The sequence below is a fragment of the Haemorhous mexicanus genome, unplaced genomic scaffold, assembly GCF_027477595.1.
Source record: "Haemorhous mexicanus isolate bHaeMex1 unplaced genomic scaffold, bHaeMex1.pri scaffold_163_ctg1, whole genome shotgun sequence".
Taxonomy (NCBI): domain Eukaryota; kingdom Metazoa; phylum Chordata; class Aves; order Passeriformes; family Fringillidae; genus Haemorhous; species Haemorhous mexicanus.
This window is the reverse complement of record NW_026776006.1, coordinates 56,316-73,328: the sequence shown is the minus strand read 5'-3', so window position 1 is coordinate 73,328 and position 17,013 is coordinate 56,316. Positions and strand designations below refer to the sequence as shown.

Genomic DNA, 17,013 nt, shown 5'->3' with positions numbered 1-17,013 from the left:
GAAAAACGGGGGAAAATGGTTAAAGGGGAAAAAAATGGGAAAAAACGGCAAAAAAGGGTGAAAAAACGGTGGGAAAATGGAGAAAAAACCCCCAGAAATAGCCAAAACCACCCAAAGCCAGCCAAATGTGAGGGCAGAGCCAGGAAATCGGCCTGCTCCTGCTGGGTGCAGCTGGGATTGGGGGGAAAAACGGGGGGAAAACGGTTAAATGGGGAGAAAACGGTGAAAAAAATGGTGAAAAAATGGCAAAAAACGGCAAAAAACGGTGGGAAAATGGCAAAAAACGGTGGGAAAATGGAGAAAAACACCCAGAAATAGCCAAAGCCAGCCCAGATGTGAGGGCAGAGCCAGGAAATCGGCCTGCTCCTGCTGGGTGCAGCTAAAATGGGGAGAAAAACGGGGGAAAACGGGAAAAAACGGGGAAAAAAATGGGAAAAAAGCAGCACAAGGCAGAGAAAAAGGGCAAAAAATGGCAAAAAATCCTAAAAAATCTCTTAATTCCCCTGGGGGTTTCCGGGCTGGCCCGACCCAAATTTGGGGCTCCCGCCCACACTAAATCCCCCCAGACCCCCGAACTTCCCTTAAAACCCTAAAAAATGGGGAAAATGGTAAAAATATTGAAAAATTAAAAAAAAATGCAAAAATTACCAAAAAAAATCCCCAAAAAAATCCTCAAAATTCCCCTGGGGGTTTCCGACCCAAATTTGGGGCTCCCGACCCCCCCAGCTCCCCCCAGACCCCCAAACCTCTCCTAAAACCCCAAAAAAAATGGGGGAAAATGCGAAAAAACGGTGAGAAAATGAAAAAAATGCAAAAAATCCTCAAAAAAATCCCCAAAAAAAAAATCCCCAAAATTTACCTGGGGGTTTCCGGGCTGGCCCGACCCGAATTTGGGGCTCCCGACCCCCCCTAAATCCCCCCCAGACCCCCGAACTTCCCTTAAAACCCTAAAAAATGGGGAAAATGGTAAAAATATTGAAAAGATTAAAAAAAAATGCAAAAAATCCTCAAAAAATCCCCAAAAAAAATCCCCCAAAAAATCCCCGAAATTCCCCTGAGGGTTTCCGACCCCAATTTGGGGCTCCCCGCCCCCCCAGCCCCCCCCAGACCCCCAACTTCCCTTAAAACCCCAAAAAATGGGGAAAATGGTGAAAAAATGGTGAAAAAATGATAAAAAATGCAAAAATTACCCAAAAAAAAATCCCCAAAAAATCCCCAAAAAATCCCCCAAATTCCCCTGGGGGTTTCCTACCCGAAATTGGGGCTCCCGACCCCCCCTAAATCCCACCAGACCGCCGAACTTCCTTTTAAAACCTCAAAAAATGGGGGAAAATGGGAAAAATATTGAAAAAATGAAAAAAAAAGAGCAAAAATTCCCCCCAAAAAATCCCCAAAAAAATCCCCCAAATTCCCCCTGGGGGTTTCCGACCCCAATTTGGGGCTCCCGCCCCCCCCCAGCCCCCCACCCAACCCCCCCAATCCCCCTCCCCCCCTCACCGCTGCTGCTTGTCGCGCCGGGCGCCGTCGTGGCCGCGCCGCTGCCGCTGCCGCCGCTCGCCGGGGGGGGTCCCGCTGGGCCGGGGGGGGGGTCCCGGTGGGCCGGGGGCTGGGGGGGGGTCCCGCTGGGCCGGGGGGGGGCTCCGGGGGGGGGTCCCGGCCCCGCTGGCAGGCCCCGATCAGGCGGCGGAAGCGAGCGGTGAGCGCCGGGCACGGGCGGCCACGCGCCGGACACAGCCGGGCCTGGGGGGAGGGGAGGGCTGAATTGGGGGGGGCTGGGGGGGTTTGGGGGGGTTTGGGGGGGGTTTGGGGGCCTGGGGGGGGTTTGGGGGGTGTGATGGGGTCAGTCTGGGGGGGTTTGGGGGGGATTTGGGGGGGTTTGGGGTGAATTTAGGGGGTTTGGGGGTCAGTCTGGGGGGGTTTGGGGGGGATTTTGGTGGGGTTTGGGGCGTGTGATGGGGTCAGTTTGGGGGGTTTGGGGGGGGCTGGGGGGGTTTGCGGGGCATTTGGGGGGTGAGATAGGGACAGTCTGGGGGGGTTTGGGGTCAACTTGGGGGATTTGGGGGGGCTGGGGGGGGTTTGGGGGGATTTGGGGGGGATTTGGGGGGGAGTTGGGGATTTGGGGTGAATTTGGGGGGGTTTGGGGGTGAATTTGGGGGGGATCTGGGGTGAGTTTGGGGGCGTTTGGGGGGAGTTTGGGGGTGAATTGTGGGGGGCTTGGGGGCTGGGGGTGTTTGGGACGGTTTGGGGGGGATTTGGGGGGTTTGGGGGGTTTGAGAGGGATTTGGGGGGGAGTTTGGGGGGATTTGGGGTGAATTTGGGGGGGTTTCGGGGGGATTTGGGGGGATTTGGGGGGAGTTTGGGAGGGTTTAGGGGGATTTGGGGGGATTTGGGGGAGTTTGGGGGGGGTTGGGGGGTTTTGGGGTGAATTTGGGGGGATTTGTGGGGGGGTTGGGGTGAATTTGGGGGGTCTGGGGTCAGTCTGGGGGGAGTTTGGGGTGAATTTTGGGGATTTGGGGGGTTTGGGGTGAATTTGGGGTGAATCTGGGGGATTTGGGTGAGTTCAGGAAGATTGGGGTCACCTTGGGGATCCCGGAGAAATTCGGGAAATTCGGGGGGGAACTGCAGCGAGAAATGGGAATTTTGGGGCATTTTGGGGAATTTGGGAGGATTTTGGGGCAGTTTGGGAGGATTTTGGGTGATTTTGGAGGATTTTGGGGTGGTTGGGAGGATTTTGGGGTGATTTGGGAGGATTTTGGGTGATTTGGGGAGGATTTTGGGTGATTTGGGAGGATTTTGGGTTGATTTGGGAGGATTTTGGGGCGATTTGGGAGGATTTTGGGGCAGTTTGGGAGGATTTTGGGTGATTTGGGAGGATTTTGGGTGATTTGGGAGGATTTTGGGTGATTTGGGAGGATTTTGGGTGATTTGGGAGGATTTTGGGGTGATTTGGGAGGATTTTGGGGCAATTTGGGAGGATTTTGGGGCAATTTTGGGGAGTTTTGGAATTCCCGAGTTTTGGGCCATTTTGGGCCATTTTGGGGCGTTTTGGGCCCCCTCACCTTCGTCTCCGTCCCACCACCGAGATCTCCTCGTCCAGCCCGGCCAGGGGGTCGCTCTGGGGGGGTCACGGGGTCACCCAAAGCCCCCAGACCCCCCAAAAAAACCCCGGGGTGGGGGGGGGGGGGGGGGAAGGAATTTTGGGGCGAAAAACCCCAAAAACCCCAATCTGGGGGAATTTGGGGCAATTTGGGGGAATTCCCCCCTTTTTTACCTCCTCGCCGCCCTGCAGGGGGTTTGTACTCGGGGTCCTCGGGGTCTCTGTCGAAATCGGCCCTGGGGGGACCCCAAAAACGCCGGAATTGACCCCAAAACCCCCGACCCCCCCCCGGGCAGACCCAAAACGGCAGGAACTGAGCCCAAAACGGAGCCGGGGGCGCCTCAGCCCGGAGCTGCACTCAGCCCGGCCCGGGGCGCGTCGGTATTAGCATGGCTGGGTCATCAGGGGCGCCCCTTTTGGGGGGAAAAACCCAAATCCGGGCACTTTGGGGCGGCCGCAGGCGCCGGAAAGGCAAAACTCATCAAATCGCCTGAAAGCGCCCCAAAAACTGCCAGGAACCAGCTCAGAGCCCCCAAAAACGGCCAGGAACCAGCTCAGAGCCCCCCAAAAAAACGGCCAGGAACCAGCTCAGAGCCCCCCAAAAACTGCCAGGAACCAGCTCAGAGCCCCAAAAACGGCAGGAACCAGCTCAGAGCCCCCAGAACGGACAGGAACCAGCTCAGAGCCCCCCAAAAACCCAAAACCCACCCAAAATCCCCCAGAACCAGCTCAAATCCCCCCAAAAAAACCCAAAATTCCTCAAAACAACCCAAATCTGCTTAAAAACCCAAAAAAAATCAAAGATTGTCCACAATTCTGATCAAATTGTAAAAAAAAACCAAAACCACCCCAAAACCACCCAAAATCTGCTTAAAAACCCGAAAAAAAACCCAAAAATCACCCTAAATCTGCTCAAATTGTAAAAAAAAACCAAAACCACCCCAAAACCACCCAAAATCCCCCAAAATCCGCTTTAAAACCCCAAAAACTCAGAAATTGCCCCAATTCTGATCAAATTGTAAAAAAAAAACCCAAAAACCACCCAAAATCCCCCAAAATCCGCTTAAAAACCCCAAAAAAAATCAAAGATTGCCCCAAATCTGCTCAAATTGTAAAAAAAACCCAAAACCACCCCAAAACCACCTCAAACCACCCAAAATCTGCTTAAAACCCCAAAAAAACCTCAAAGATTGCCCCAAATCTGTTCAAATTGTAAAAAAAACCCAAAACCACCCCACAAACCACCCAAAACCCCCCAAAATCTGCTTAAAAACCCCAAAAAAACCTCAAAGATTGCCCCAATTCTGCTCAAATTGTAAAAAAAACCTAAAACCACCCAAAATCCCCCAAATCTGCTTAAAACCCCAAAAAAACCTCAAAGATTGCCCCAAATCTGCTCAAATTGTAAAAAAAAAAACCCAAAACCACCTCAAAACCACCCAAAAGCACCGCAAAATCCCCCAAAATCAGCTCAAATCCTAAAAAAACCCCAGATATCCAAAATGAGCTCAAATTCCCCCAAAAATCCCCAAAACCACCCAAAATCCGCTTAAAAACCCCGAAAGAACCTCAAAAATTGCCCCAAATCTGCTCAAATTGTAAAAAAAAACCTAAAACCACCTCAAAACCACCCCAAATCCACTAAAAAACCCCCAAAAAAACTCAAAGATTGCCCCCAAATCTGCTCAAATTGTAAAAAACAAAACCAAAACCACCCCCAAAACCACCCAAAACCCCCCCAAAATCTGCTTAAAAACCACAAAAAAACCTCAAAGATTGCCCCCAATTCTGCTCAAATTGTAAAAAGAACCTAAAACCACCCCAAAACCACCCAAAATCCCCAAAACTCTGCTTAAAAACCCAAAAACAAAAATCAAAGATTGCCCCAATTCTGCTCAAATGGTAAAAAAAAACCAAAACCACCCCAAAACCACCGAAAACCACCCAAAATCCTCTTAAAAACCCCCCCAAAAAATCAAAGATTGCCCCAAATCTGTTCAAATGGTAAAAACAAAAACCCAAAACCACCTCAAAACCACCAAAAACCCCCCAAAATCTGCTTCAAAACCCCAAAAAAACTCAGAAATTGCCCCAAATCTGCTCAAATTGTAAAAAAAAAGCCAAAACCCCCAAAATCCCCAAAATCTGCTTAAAAACCCAAAAAAAAAATCAAAGATTGCCCCAATTCTGCTCAAATTTTAAAAAAACCCTAAAACCACCCCAAAACCACCCAAAACCCCCCAAAATCAGCTCAAATCCTAAAAAAACCCCCAGATATCTAAAATGAGCTCAAATTCCCCCAAAATTCCCAAAACCCCCCAAAATCAGCTTAAAAACCCCAAAAAAATCAAAGATTGCCCCAAATCTGCTCAAATTGTAAAAAAAACCTAAAACCACCTCAAAACCACCCAAAATCCGCTTTAAAACCCCCAAAAACTCAAAAATAGCCCCAACATCTGCTCAAATTGTAAAAAATAACCAAAACCACCTCAAAATCCCCCAAAATCAGCTCAAATCCTAAAAAAAACCCCCAGATATCCAAAATGAGCTCAAATTCCCCCAAAAATCCCCAAAATCCCCAAAATCAGCTCCAATCCCCCCCTTAAAAAATTAAAATCCCCCAAAACCACCTCAAATTGTGAAAAAAAAACCCAAAACTGTCCCAAATCCTAAAAAATCCCCCAAAATCAGCTCAAGTCCCCAAAAAAGCCAAAATTCCCCCAAAACCTCCTCAAAACCTCCAAAATTCCCCAAAACCTCCTCAAATCCTCCAAAATCCCCCAAAACCTCCTCAAACCCCCCAAAAAACCCCAAAAATCCTCCCAAAACCACCCAAAACCCAGCTCAATTCCTTAAAAATCCCCCAAAACTCTCCAAAACCACCCAAATCCCCCCAAAACTCCCCAAAACTTCTCGAAATCCACCCAAACCCACCCAAACCCGCCCCAAACCCCAAATCCACCCAAACCCACCCAAACCCAGCTCCAAAACCCCCCAGAACCGCCCCAAACCCCCCGAAATTGCCCAAAATCCCCGAAATTGCCCAAAACGCCCCAAATCCGGGTCCCCTCTCACCCCTCGGGCCCCTCCAGGCGCTGCTCGGCCCGCCACGGCCGTGGGCTCGGGACCCCCGGCCCGGGCCAGGAAACACAGGGGCGGGGTCAGCCCGCATGGTGTGGTACCGCTCGTACCCTGAAACCCAGGAAAACACCCCAAAAACGGGGCCGGTTAACAAAAACTGCAAAAAACAGCAAAAAACCCCAAAAAACCCCAAAAAAAACCGCATTAAACCAGCCCAAACCAGGCTGAAATCACCCCAAAATCCCCCCAAAACACAGGGCGGGGTCAGCCCGCATGGTGTGGTACGCTCGTACCCTGAAACCCAGGAAAACACCCCAAAAACGGGGCCGGTTAACAAAAACTGCAAAAAAACGGCAAAAAAAACCCCAAAAAAAACCCAAAAACCAGCACAAAACCAGCCCAAACCAGGCTGAAATCACCCCAAAACTGCCCCAAAACACAGGGCGGGGTCAGCCCGCATGGTGTGGTACCGCTCGTACCCTGAAACCCAGGAAAACACCCCAAAAACGGGGCGCGTTAACAAAAACTGCAAAAACCACCAAAAAATGGCAAAAAACCCCAAAAAACACCAAAAACCAGCCCAAAACCAGCCCAAACCACGCTGAAATCACCCCAAAATGGCCCCAAAACACAGGGCGGGGTCAGCCCGCATGGTGTGGTACCGCTCGTACCCTGAAACCCAGGAAAACACCCCAAAAACGGGGCGGGTTAACAAAAACTGCAAAAAACGGCAAAAAACCCCAAAAAACACCAAAAACCAGCCCAAAACCAGCCCAAACCACGCTGAAATCACCCCAAAATGGCCCCAAAACACAGGGCGGGGTCAGCCCGCATGGTGTGGTACCGCTCGTACCCTGAAACCCAGGAAAACACCCCAAAAACGGGGCGGGTTAACAAAAACTGCAAAAAACGGCAAAAAACGGCAAAAAACCCCAAAAAAACCAGCCCAAAACCAGCCCAAACCAGGCTGAAATCACCCCAAAACCGCCCCAAAACACAGGGCGGGGTCAGCCCGCATGGTGTGGTACCGCTCGTACCCTGAAACCCAGGAAAACACCCCAAAAACGGGGCGGGTTAACAAAAACTGCAAAAAACGGCAAAAAACGGCAAAAAACCCCAAAAAACAGCCCAAAACCAGCCCAAACCAGGCTGAAATCACCCCAAAACCGCCCCAAAACACAGGGCGGGGTCAGCCCGCATGGGGTGGTACCGCTCGTACCCTGAAACCCAGGAAAACACCCCAAAAACGGGGCCGGGTTAACAAAAACTGCAAAAAAACACCAAAAAATGGCAAAAAACCCCAAAAAACACCAAAAACCAGCCCAAAACCAGCCCAAACCACGCTGAAATCACCCCAAAATGGCCCCAAAACACAGGGCGGGGTCAGCCCGCATGGTGTGGTACCGCTCGTACCCTGAAACCCAGGAAAACACCCCAAAAAACGGGGCGGGTTAACAAAAACTGCAAAAAAACGGCAAAAAACCCCAAAAAACACCAAAAACCAGCACAAAACCAGCCCAAACCAGGCTGAAATCACCCCAAAATGGCCCAAAACACAGGGCGGGGTCAGCCCGCATGGGGTGGTACCGCTCGTACCCTGAAACCCAGGAAAACACCCCAAAAACGGGGCGGGTTAACAAAAACTGCAAAAAACGGCAAAAAACCCCAAAAAACAGCCCAAAACCAGCCCAAACCAGGCTGAAATCACCCCAAAATCCCCCCAAAAACACAGGGCGGGGTCAGCCCGCATGGTGTGGTACCGCTCGTACCCTGAAACCCAGGAAAACACCCCAAAAACGGGGCGGGTTAACAAAAACTGCAAAAAACGGCAAAAAACGGCAAAAAACCCCAAAAAACCAGCCCAAAACCAGCCCAAACCAGGCTGAAATCACCCCAAAATGCCCCCAAAACACAGGGCGGGGTCAGCCCGCATGGGGGTGGTACCGCTCGTACCCTGAAACCCAGGAAAACACCCCAAAAACGGGGGGCCGGTTAACAAAAACTGCAAAAAACCCCAAAAAACCCCAAAAAAACCCAAAAACCAGCACAAAACCAGCCCAAACCAGGCTGAAATCACCCAAAATCCCCCCAAAACACAGGGCGGGGTCAGCCCGCATGGGGTGGTACCGCTCGTACCCTAAAACCGAGGAAAACACCCCAAAAACGGGGGCGGGTTAACAAAAACTGCAAAAAACACCAAAAAATGGCAAAAAAAACCCAAAAAACAGCACAAAACCAGCCCAAACCACGCTGAAATCACCCCAAAATGCCCCAAAACACAGGGCGGGGTCAGCCCGCATGGGGTGGTACCGCTCGTACCCTGAAACCCAGGAAAAACACCCCAAAAACGGGGCCGGTTAACAAAAACTGCAAAAAACGGCAAAAAAACCCCAAAAAACCCCCAAAAAACAGCCCAAAACCAGCCCAAACCAGGCTGAAATCACCCCAAAACCGCCCCAAAACACAGGGCGGGGTCAGCCCGCATGGGGGTGGTACCGCTCGTACCCTGAAACCCAGGAAACACCCCAAAAACGGGGCCGGTTAACAAAAACTGCAAAAAACGGCAAAAAACCCAAAAACGGCAAAAAAACAGCACAAAACCAGCCCAAACTGACCCAAAATCGGGGTTTTTCACCCCAAATCCCATGTTTGAAGACCCCCAGGAGCAGGGACCCCAATTCCCTAAATTCCCCAAATTTCCCAAAATCGGCGTTTTTCGCCCCAATCCCGTGTTTGAAGACCCCCAGCAGCAGGGACCCCAAACCCCCCACATTCCCAATTTCCAAATGACCCAAAATCGGGGTTTTTTCGCCCCAATCCCGTGTTTGGGACACTCCCAGCAGCAGGGACCCCAAACCCCCCAATTCCCAAATTTCCCAAAATCGGGGTTTTTCGCCCCAATCCCGTGTTTGAAGACCCCCAGCAGCAGGGACCACAAACCCCCCAATTTCCCAAATTTCCCAAAATCGGGGTTTTTCACCCCAAATCCCATGTTTGAAGACCCCCAGCAGCAGGGACCCCCAATTCCCAATTCCCCAAATTTCCCAAAATCGGCGTTTTTCGCCCCAATACCGTGTTTGAAGACCCCCAGCAGCAGGGACCCACCAAACCCCCCACATTCCCAATTTCCCAAATGACCCAAAAATCGGGGTTTTTCGCCCCAAATACCGTGTTTGAACACCCCCAGCAGCAGGGACCCCAAACCCCAATTTCCCAAATTTCCCAAAATCGGGGTTTTTCGCCCCAATACCGTGTTTGAAGACCCCCAGGAGCAGGGACACCAAACCCCCCACATTCCCAATTTCCCAAATTTCCCAAAATCGGGGTTTTTTCGCCCCAATACCGTGTTTGCAGACCCCCAGCAGCAGGGACCCCACATTCCCAATTTCCCAATTTCCCAAAATCGGGGTTTTTCGCCCCAATACCGTATTTGAAGACCCCCAGCAGCAGGGACCCCAATTCCCTAAATTCCCCAAATTTCCCAAAATCGGGGTTTTTCGCCCCAATCCCGTGTTTGAAGACCCCCAGCAGCAGGGACCCCAAACCCCCCACATTCCCAATTTCCCAAATTTCCCAAAATCGGCGTTTTTTTGCCCCAATACCGTGTTTGAAGACCCCCAGCAGCAGGGACCCCAATTCCCCAAATTTCCCCAAATTTCCCAAAATCGGGGTTTTTCGCCCCAATACCGTGTTTTGAAGACCCCCAGCAGCAGGGACCCCAAACCCCAAATTTCCCAAATTTCCCAAAATCGGGGTTTTTCACCCCAATACCGCGTTTGAAGGGACTCCAAACCCTAAATTCCCAAATTTCCCAAAATCGGGGTTTTTTCGCCCCAATACCGTGTTTGAAGACCCCCAGCAGCAGGGACCCCAAACCCCCCAATTCCCAAATTTCCCAAATGACCCAAAATCGGGGTTTTTTGCCCCAATACCGTGTTTGAAGACCCCCAGCAGCAGGGACCCCCAATTCCCTAAATTCCCCAAATTTCCCAAAATCGGGGTTTTTCACCCCAAATACCGTGTTTGAAGACCCCCAGCAGCAGGGACCCCAAACCCCCACATTCCCAATTTCCCAAATTTCCCAAAATCGGGGTTTTTCACCCCAAATACCGTGTTTGAAGACCCCCAGGAGCAGGGACCCCAAACCCCCCACATTCCCAATTTCCCAAGTTTCCCAAAATCGGGGTTTTTCGCCCCAATACCGTGTTTGAAGACCCCCAGCAGCAGGGGACCCCCAAACCCCCCAATTCCCCAATTTCCCAAATTTCCCAAAATCGGGGTTTTTTGCCCCAATACCGTGTTTGAAGACCCCCAGGAGCAGGGACTTGTCGGCCTCGGGGTCCCACCAGGCCGAGGGCGCCTCCGGCTGCTCCAGCACGGGGAACCAGAAGTGCACGTCACTGCGGGGAAATAAACGGGGTGAGAAACGGGAAATTTGGGGCAGAAACGGCAAAATTGGGGTGAGAAAGGGACAAAATTGGGGCAGAAACATAAAAAAGGGGTAAGAAAGGGCAAAATTGGGGCAGAAACGGAAAATCGGGGTGAGAAACGGAAAAATTGGGGCAAAAACGGCAAAATTGGGGTGAGAAATGGAAAAAATGGGGGTGAGAAAGGGCATAAATGGGGCAGAAACGGGAAAAACGGGGCAAAAACAGAAAACATGGGGTGAGAAATGGCAAAATTGGGGTGAGAGAAAGGGCAAAATGGGGGCAGAAATGGAAAAATCGGGGTGAGAAAGGGCAAAATTGGGGTGAGAAATGGCAAAATCGGGGCAGAAACGGGAAAATTGGGGTGAGAAACGGCAAAATTGGGGTGAGAAAGGGCAAAATTGAGGCAAAACGGGAAAATTTGGGGCAAAAACGGCAAAATGGGGTGAGAAAGGGCAAAATTGGGGCAGAAAGGGCAAAATTGGGGTGAGAAAGGGCAAAATTGGGGCAAAAATGGGGAAAAATGGGGTGAGAAAGGGCAAAATTGGGGCAAAAATGGGAAAATTGGGGTGAGAAAGGGCATAAATGGGGTGAGAAAGGGCAAAATTGGGGTGAGAAATGGCAAAATTGGGGTGAGAAAGGGCAAAATGGGGGTGAGAAATGGCAAAATTGGGGCAAAAATGGAATGGAATGGGTGAGAAAGGGCAAAATTGAGGGCAAAAAACGGCAAAAATTGGGGTGAGAAAGGGCAAAATGGGGTGAGAAAGGGCAAAATTGGGGCAGAAACGGCAAAATTGGGGGCAGAAACAGCAAAACGGGGTGAGAAAGGGCAAAATCGGGGTGAGAAAGGGCAAAATTGGGGCAGAAAGGGCAAAAATGGGGGCAAAAAACGGCAAAATGGGGTGAGAAAGGGCAAAATTGGGGCAAAAACATGAAAACGGGGTGAGAAAGGGCAAAATTGGGGCAGAAACAGAAAAATGGGGTGAGAAAGGGGCAAAAATTGGGGCAGAAACGGGAAAATGGGGTGAGAAGAAGGGCAAAATTGGGGTGAGAAATGGAAAAATGGGGCAGGAACGGGAAAATTGGGGTGAGGAATGGCAAAATGGGGTGAGAAAGGGCAAAATTGGGGGCAAAACGGGAAAATTGGGGCAAAAACGGCAAAATTGGGGTGAGAAACGGGGAAAATTGGGGCAGAAACGGGGAAAATGGGGTGAGAAAGGGCAAAATTGGGGCAGAAACGGCAAAAATTGGGGCAGAAATGGGAAAATTGGGGTGAGAAACGGAAAATTGGGGTGAGGAAAGGGCAAAATTGGTGGCAGAAACGGAAAAATTGGGCAAAAACATGAAAATGGGGTGAGAAAGGGCAAAATGGGGGTGAGAAACGGAGGAAAAATGGGGTGAGAAAGGGCAAAATCGGGGCAGAAACGGCAAAATTGGGGGCAGAAATGGGAAAATTGGGCAGAAAGGGCAAATTTGGGTGAGAAAGGGCAAATTGGGGCAGAAACGGAAAAATTGGGGCAGAAATGGAAAAATGGGGTGAGAAACAGCAAAATTGGGGCAAAAACGGCAAAATGAGCTGAGAAAGGACAAATTTGGGGCAGAAACTGAAAAATGGGGTGAGAAACGGCAAAGTTGGGGCAGAGAACAGAAAAATCAGGGCAGAAACAGCAAAAATGGGGTGAGAGAGGACAAAATAGGGTGAAAAATGCCGAAAATGGGGTGAGAAACCACAAAATGGGGTCAGAAACAGCAAAAATGGGGTCAGGAAACCCAAAACGGGGTCAGGAATCACAAAAATGGGGTGAGAAACCCCAAAAATGTGGAGAACGACTCCAAAAATGGGATTGGAAACCCCAAAATGGGCTCAGAAACTCGAAAACGGGGTCAGAAACGTCAAAAATGGGCTCAGAAACCACAAATTTGGGATCGGGGACCCCAAAAATGGGGGGAATTACCCCAAAAACGGGGTCAGAAACATCAAAAATGGGATCAGGGACCCCGAAAATGGAGAGAATCACCCCAAAACTGCCCTCAGCCCCACCCCAAACCCCCAGTGACTCAAAACCCCCGGATTTCACCCCAAACCTGGCTCACCTGGTCCCCAACCCCCCAGTGACCCAAACTGACCCAAAATCTCCTGATTTCACCCCAAATTGGGCTCACCTGTGCCCCAAAGCCCCAGTGACCCAAAATCCCCGGAATTCACCCCAAACCTGAGCTCACCTGGTCCCCAACCCCCCAGTGACCCCTCAGTGACCCAAAATCCCTGGAATTGACCCCAAATCTCTCTCAGCTGTGCCCCAAAGCCCCAAGCTGACCCAAAATCCCCGGGTTTCACCCCAAATTGGGCTCACCTGTGCCCCGATCACCCAGTGACCCAAACTGACCCAAAACCCCTGGGTTTCACCCCAAATCGGGCTCACCTGGCGCTGGCCCCGGCCAGCACGCGCTCGGCCTGGTCCCCAACCCCCCAGTGACCCAAAATCCCCGGGTTTCACCCCAAACTGGGCTCACCTGGTCCCCAACCCCCCAGTGACCCAAAATCCCCGGGTTTCACCCCAAACTGGGCTCACCTGTGCCCCAAAGCCCCAGTGACCCAAACTGACCCAAAATCCCCGGGTTTCACCCCAAATCTGGGCTCACCTGGCGCTGGCCCCGGCCAGCACGCGCTCGGCCTGGTCCCCGATCACCTCGTGCCGCAGGAAGTGCAGGGTGCGGACACGGAGCAGCAGCCTGGCGGGCGGACGGACGGACGGACAGGGGGACAGAGGGAGGGACACGGGACACGGGGACACAAGGACAGACGGACAGAGGGACAGAGGGACACCAGGACGGACACAGGGACAGAGGGACAGAGGGACGGACGGACAGAGGGACGGACAGAGGGACAGAGGGACAGACAGAGGGACAGAGGGACGGACAGACACCGGGACGGACAGAGGGACACCGGGACAGAGGGACAGACGGACACCGGGACGGAGGGACACAGGTACAGGGGGACGGACACAGGGACAGATGGACACCGGGACAGACAGACGGACACAGGGACACAGGAACACGGGGACAGACGGACAGACAGACACGGGGACAGAGGGACGGACAGGCGGACACCGGACGGACAGACGGACAGACGGACACCGGGACAGACAGAGGAACAGATGGACAGAGGGACAGCGGGACACGGGAACACGGGGACAGACGGACACGGGGACAGAGGGACGGAGAGACACCGGGACACGGGGACAGACAGAGGGACAGCGGGACACGGGAACACGGGGACAGACGGACAGAGGGACACGGGGACAGACAGAGGGACACGGGGATGGACAGACAGACAGAGGGACGGATGGACAGAGGAACAGACAGACGGACACCCGGATGGACAGAGGGACAGAGGGACACCGGGACGGACAGACAGACAGAGGGACAGAGGGACAGAGGGACAGAGGGACACCGGGACGGACGGACGGACGGACACCGGGACAGGGGGACGGACAGATGGACATGGGGATGGACAGACGGACAGACACGGGGACGGACGGACGGACGGACGGACACCGGGACACGGCGACGGACGGACAGACGTGGGGATGGACAGACGGACAGACACGGGGACAGAGGGACGGACAGACGGACACCGGGATGGAGGAATGGAGAGATGGGATGGACAGACGGACAGACGGACACCGGGACACGGGGACGGACAGATGGACACGGGGACACGGGGACGGAGGGACGGACAGACGGACACCGGACGGACAGACAGACACCGGGACAGACGGACAGAGGGAGGGACAAAGGGACGGGGGGACAGACAGACGGACACACGGACAGACAGCAGGGTCAGGGCGGGGCCGCACCTGGAACCGCCCCCAAAAAACCCCAAAAAGCAGAAAAAAGCCCCAAAAATCCCAAATCTGACAGAAAGAACCCCAAAAACACCAAATCTGACAGAAATAACCCCAAAACCCCAAATCTGACAGAAATAACCCCAAAAACCCCAAATCTGACAGAAATAACCCCAAAAAACCCAAATCCCACAGAAATAACCCCCAAAACCCCAGAAATGACCCCAATAAAAACCCCAAATTTCACAATAAAAACCCCAAAACCCCCAGAATTGACCCCAAAACCCCAAATGTCATAAATCCCGCCCAAAATTCCCCAAAATTGTAATTTTTTCACCCACTTCCCGCCCTGGTGGCGCCGGTGTTTCCGGTAGCCCCAAACCCCCCTGAATGACCCCAAACCCCCCAAATTTCACAATAAAAACCCCAAAACCCCAGAATTAACCCCAAAACCCCAAATGTTATAAATCCCGCCCAAAAAGCCCCAAAATCGCCGTTTTTTCACCCACTTCCCGCCCTGGTGGCGCAGGTGTTTCCGGTAGCCCCAAACCCCCCTGAATGACCCCAAATCCCCCAAATTTCACAATAAAAACCCCAAAACCCCCAGAATTAACCCCGAAACCCCAAATCCCATAAAACCAGCCCAAAAAGCCCCAAAATTGTAATTTTTTCACCCACTTCCCGCCCTGGTGGCGCAGGTGTTTCCGGTAGCCCCAAACCCCCCGGGAATGACCCCAAACCCCCCAAATTTCACAATAAAAACCCCAAATTTCACAATAAAAACCCCAAAAACCCCAGATTTGACCCCAAAACCCCAAATGTTATAACTCCCGCCCAAAATTCCCCAAAATCGCCGTTTTTTCACCCACTTCCCGCCCTGGTGGCGCAGGTGTTTCCGGTAGCCCTCGTCCTGCAGCAGCCACTCGGCCCCCGGCGCTTCCGGAACCTTCGGCGCCTTCCGGCCCTTGCGGCCGCGCGGCAGCGACGGCGACGGCGACGGCGACAGCGAGCCTGCGGCCAGGGCCGGGCACCGCCGTGGGCAGGGGGCCACAAACCCACCCAGAGTGACCCCAAACCCACCCAGAGTGACCCAAACCCACCCAAAATGACCCAAACTGACCCAAACCCACCCAGATTGACCCCAAACCCACCCAGAGTGACCCAAACCCACCCAAAGTGACCCCAAACCCACCCAAAGTGACCCCAAACCCACCCAGTGACCCCAAACCCACCCAAAATGACCCAGAGTGACCCAAACCCACCCAAAGTGACCCAAACCCACCCAGAGTGACCCCAAACCCACCCAGAGTGACCCAAACCCACCCAAAATGGCCCCAAACCCACCCAAAATGGCCCCAAACCGACCCAGAGTGACCCAAACCCACCCAAAATGGCCCCAAACCCACCCAAAGTGACCCCAAACCCACCCAAAGTGACCCAAACCCACCCAGAGTGACCCAAACCCACCCAGAGTGACCCAAACCCACCCAAAGTGACCCAAACCCACCCAGAGTGACCCAAACCCACCCAAAATGACCCCAAACCCACCCAAAGTGACCCCAAACCCACCCAGAGTGACCCAAACCGACCCAAAATGACCCCAAACCCACCCAAAGTGACCCAAACCCACCCAGAGTGACCCCAAACCCACCCAGAGTGACCCCAAACCCACCCAGAGTGACCCAAACCCACCCAGAGTGACCCAAACCCACCCAGAGTGACCCAAACCCACCCAGAGTGACCCCAAACCCACCCAGAGTGACCCAAACCCACCCAGAGTGACCCAAACCCACCCAAAGTGACCCAGACCCACCCAAAGTGACCCCAAACCCACCCAGAGTGACCCAAACCCACCCAGAGTGACCCCAAACCCACCCAAAGTGACCCAAACCCACCCAGAGTGACCCAAACCCACCCAGAGTGACCCCAAACCCACCCAGAGTGACCCCAAACCCACCCAGAGTGACCCAAACCCACCCAGAGTGACCCAAACCCACCCAGAGTGACCCAAACCCACCCAGAGTGACCCAAACCCACCCAAAATGGCTCCAAACCCACCCAGAGTGACCCCAAACCCACCCAGAGTGACCCCAAACCCACCCAGAGTGACCCAAACCCACCCAAAGTGACCCCAAACCCACCCAAAGTGACCCAAACCGACCCAAAATGACCCCAAACCCACCCAAAGTGACCCAAACCCACCCAGAGTGACCCCAAACCCACCCAGAGTGACCCAAACCCACCCAGAGTGACCCCAAACCCACCCAAACTGACCCAAACCCACCCAGAGTGACCCAAACTGACCCATCACTCACCGTGGTGCCCGAGGCCCGGCCGTGCCCGCCCGTTGGCGTGCCCGTGGCCCAGCAGGGCGCAGGCGAAGGCGCGCGTGCCGGGCACTGACCAAACCCACCCAGACTGACCCAAACTGACCCAAACTGACCCAAACTGACCCAAACTGACCCAAACTGACCCAAACCCACCCAAACCCACCCAAACTGACCCAGACTGACCCAAACTGACCCAAACTGACCCAAACTGACCCAAACCCACCCCAAAC

At 52.9% G+C, this 17,013-nt stretch overlaps 1 protein-coding gene across 1 annotated transcript in view; it reads right to left on the bottom strand.

Annotated features, from left to right (window-relative positions):
• Positions 1 to 1,676: 1,676 nt before the first annotated feature.
• CHD8 (chromodomain helicase DNA binding protein 8) overlaps positions 1,677 to 17,013 on the bottom strand; it is a 63,810-nt gene continuing 48,473 nt past the window's right edge. The window contains 8 exon segments of the mRNA XM_059837577.1: positions 1,677 to 1,740; positions 3,060 to 3,115; positions 3,272 to 3,333; positions 6,173 to 6,289; positions 10,475 to 10,578; positions 13,249 to 13,338; positions 15,323 to 15,464; positions 16,769 to 17,012. Of these exon segments, the coding sequence (XP_059693560.1) occupies positions 1,677 to 1,740; positions 3,060 to 3,115; positions 3,272 to 3,333; positions 6,173 to 6,289; positions 10,475 to 10,578; positions 13,249 to 13,338; positions 15,323 to 15,464; positions 16,769 to 17,012 (879 nt within the window).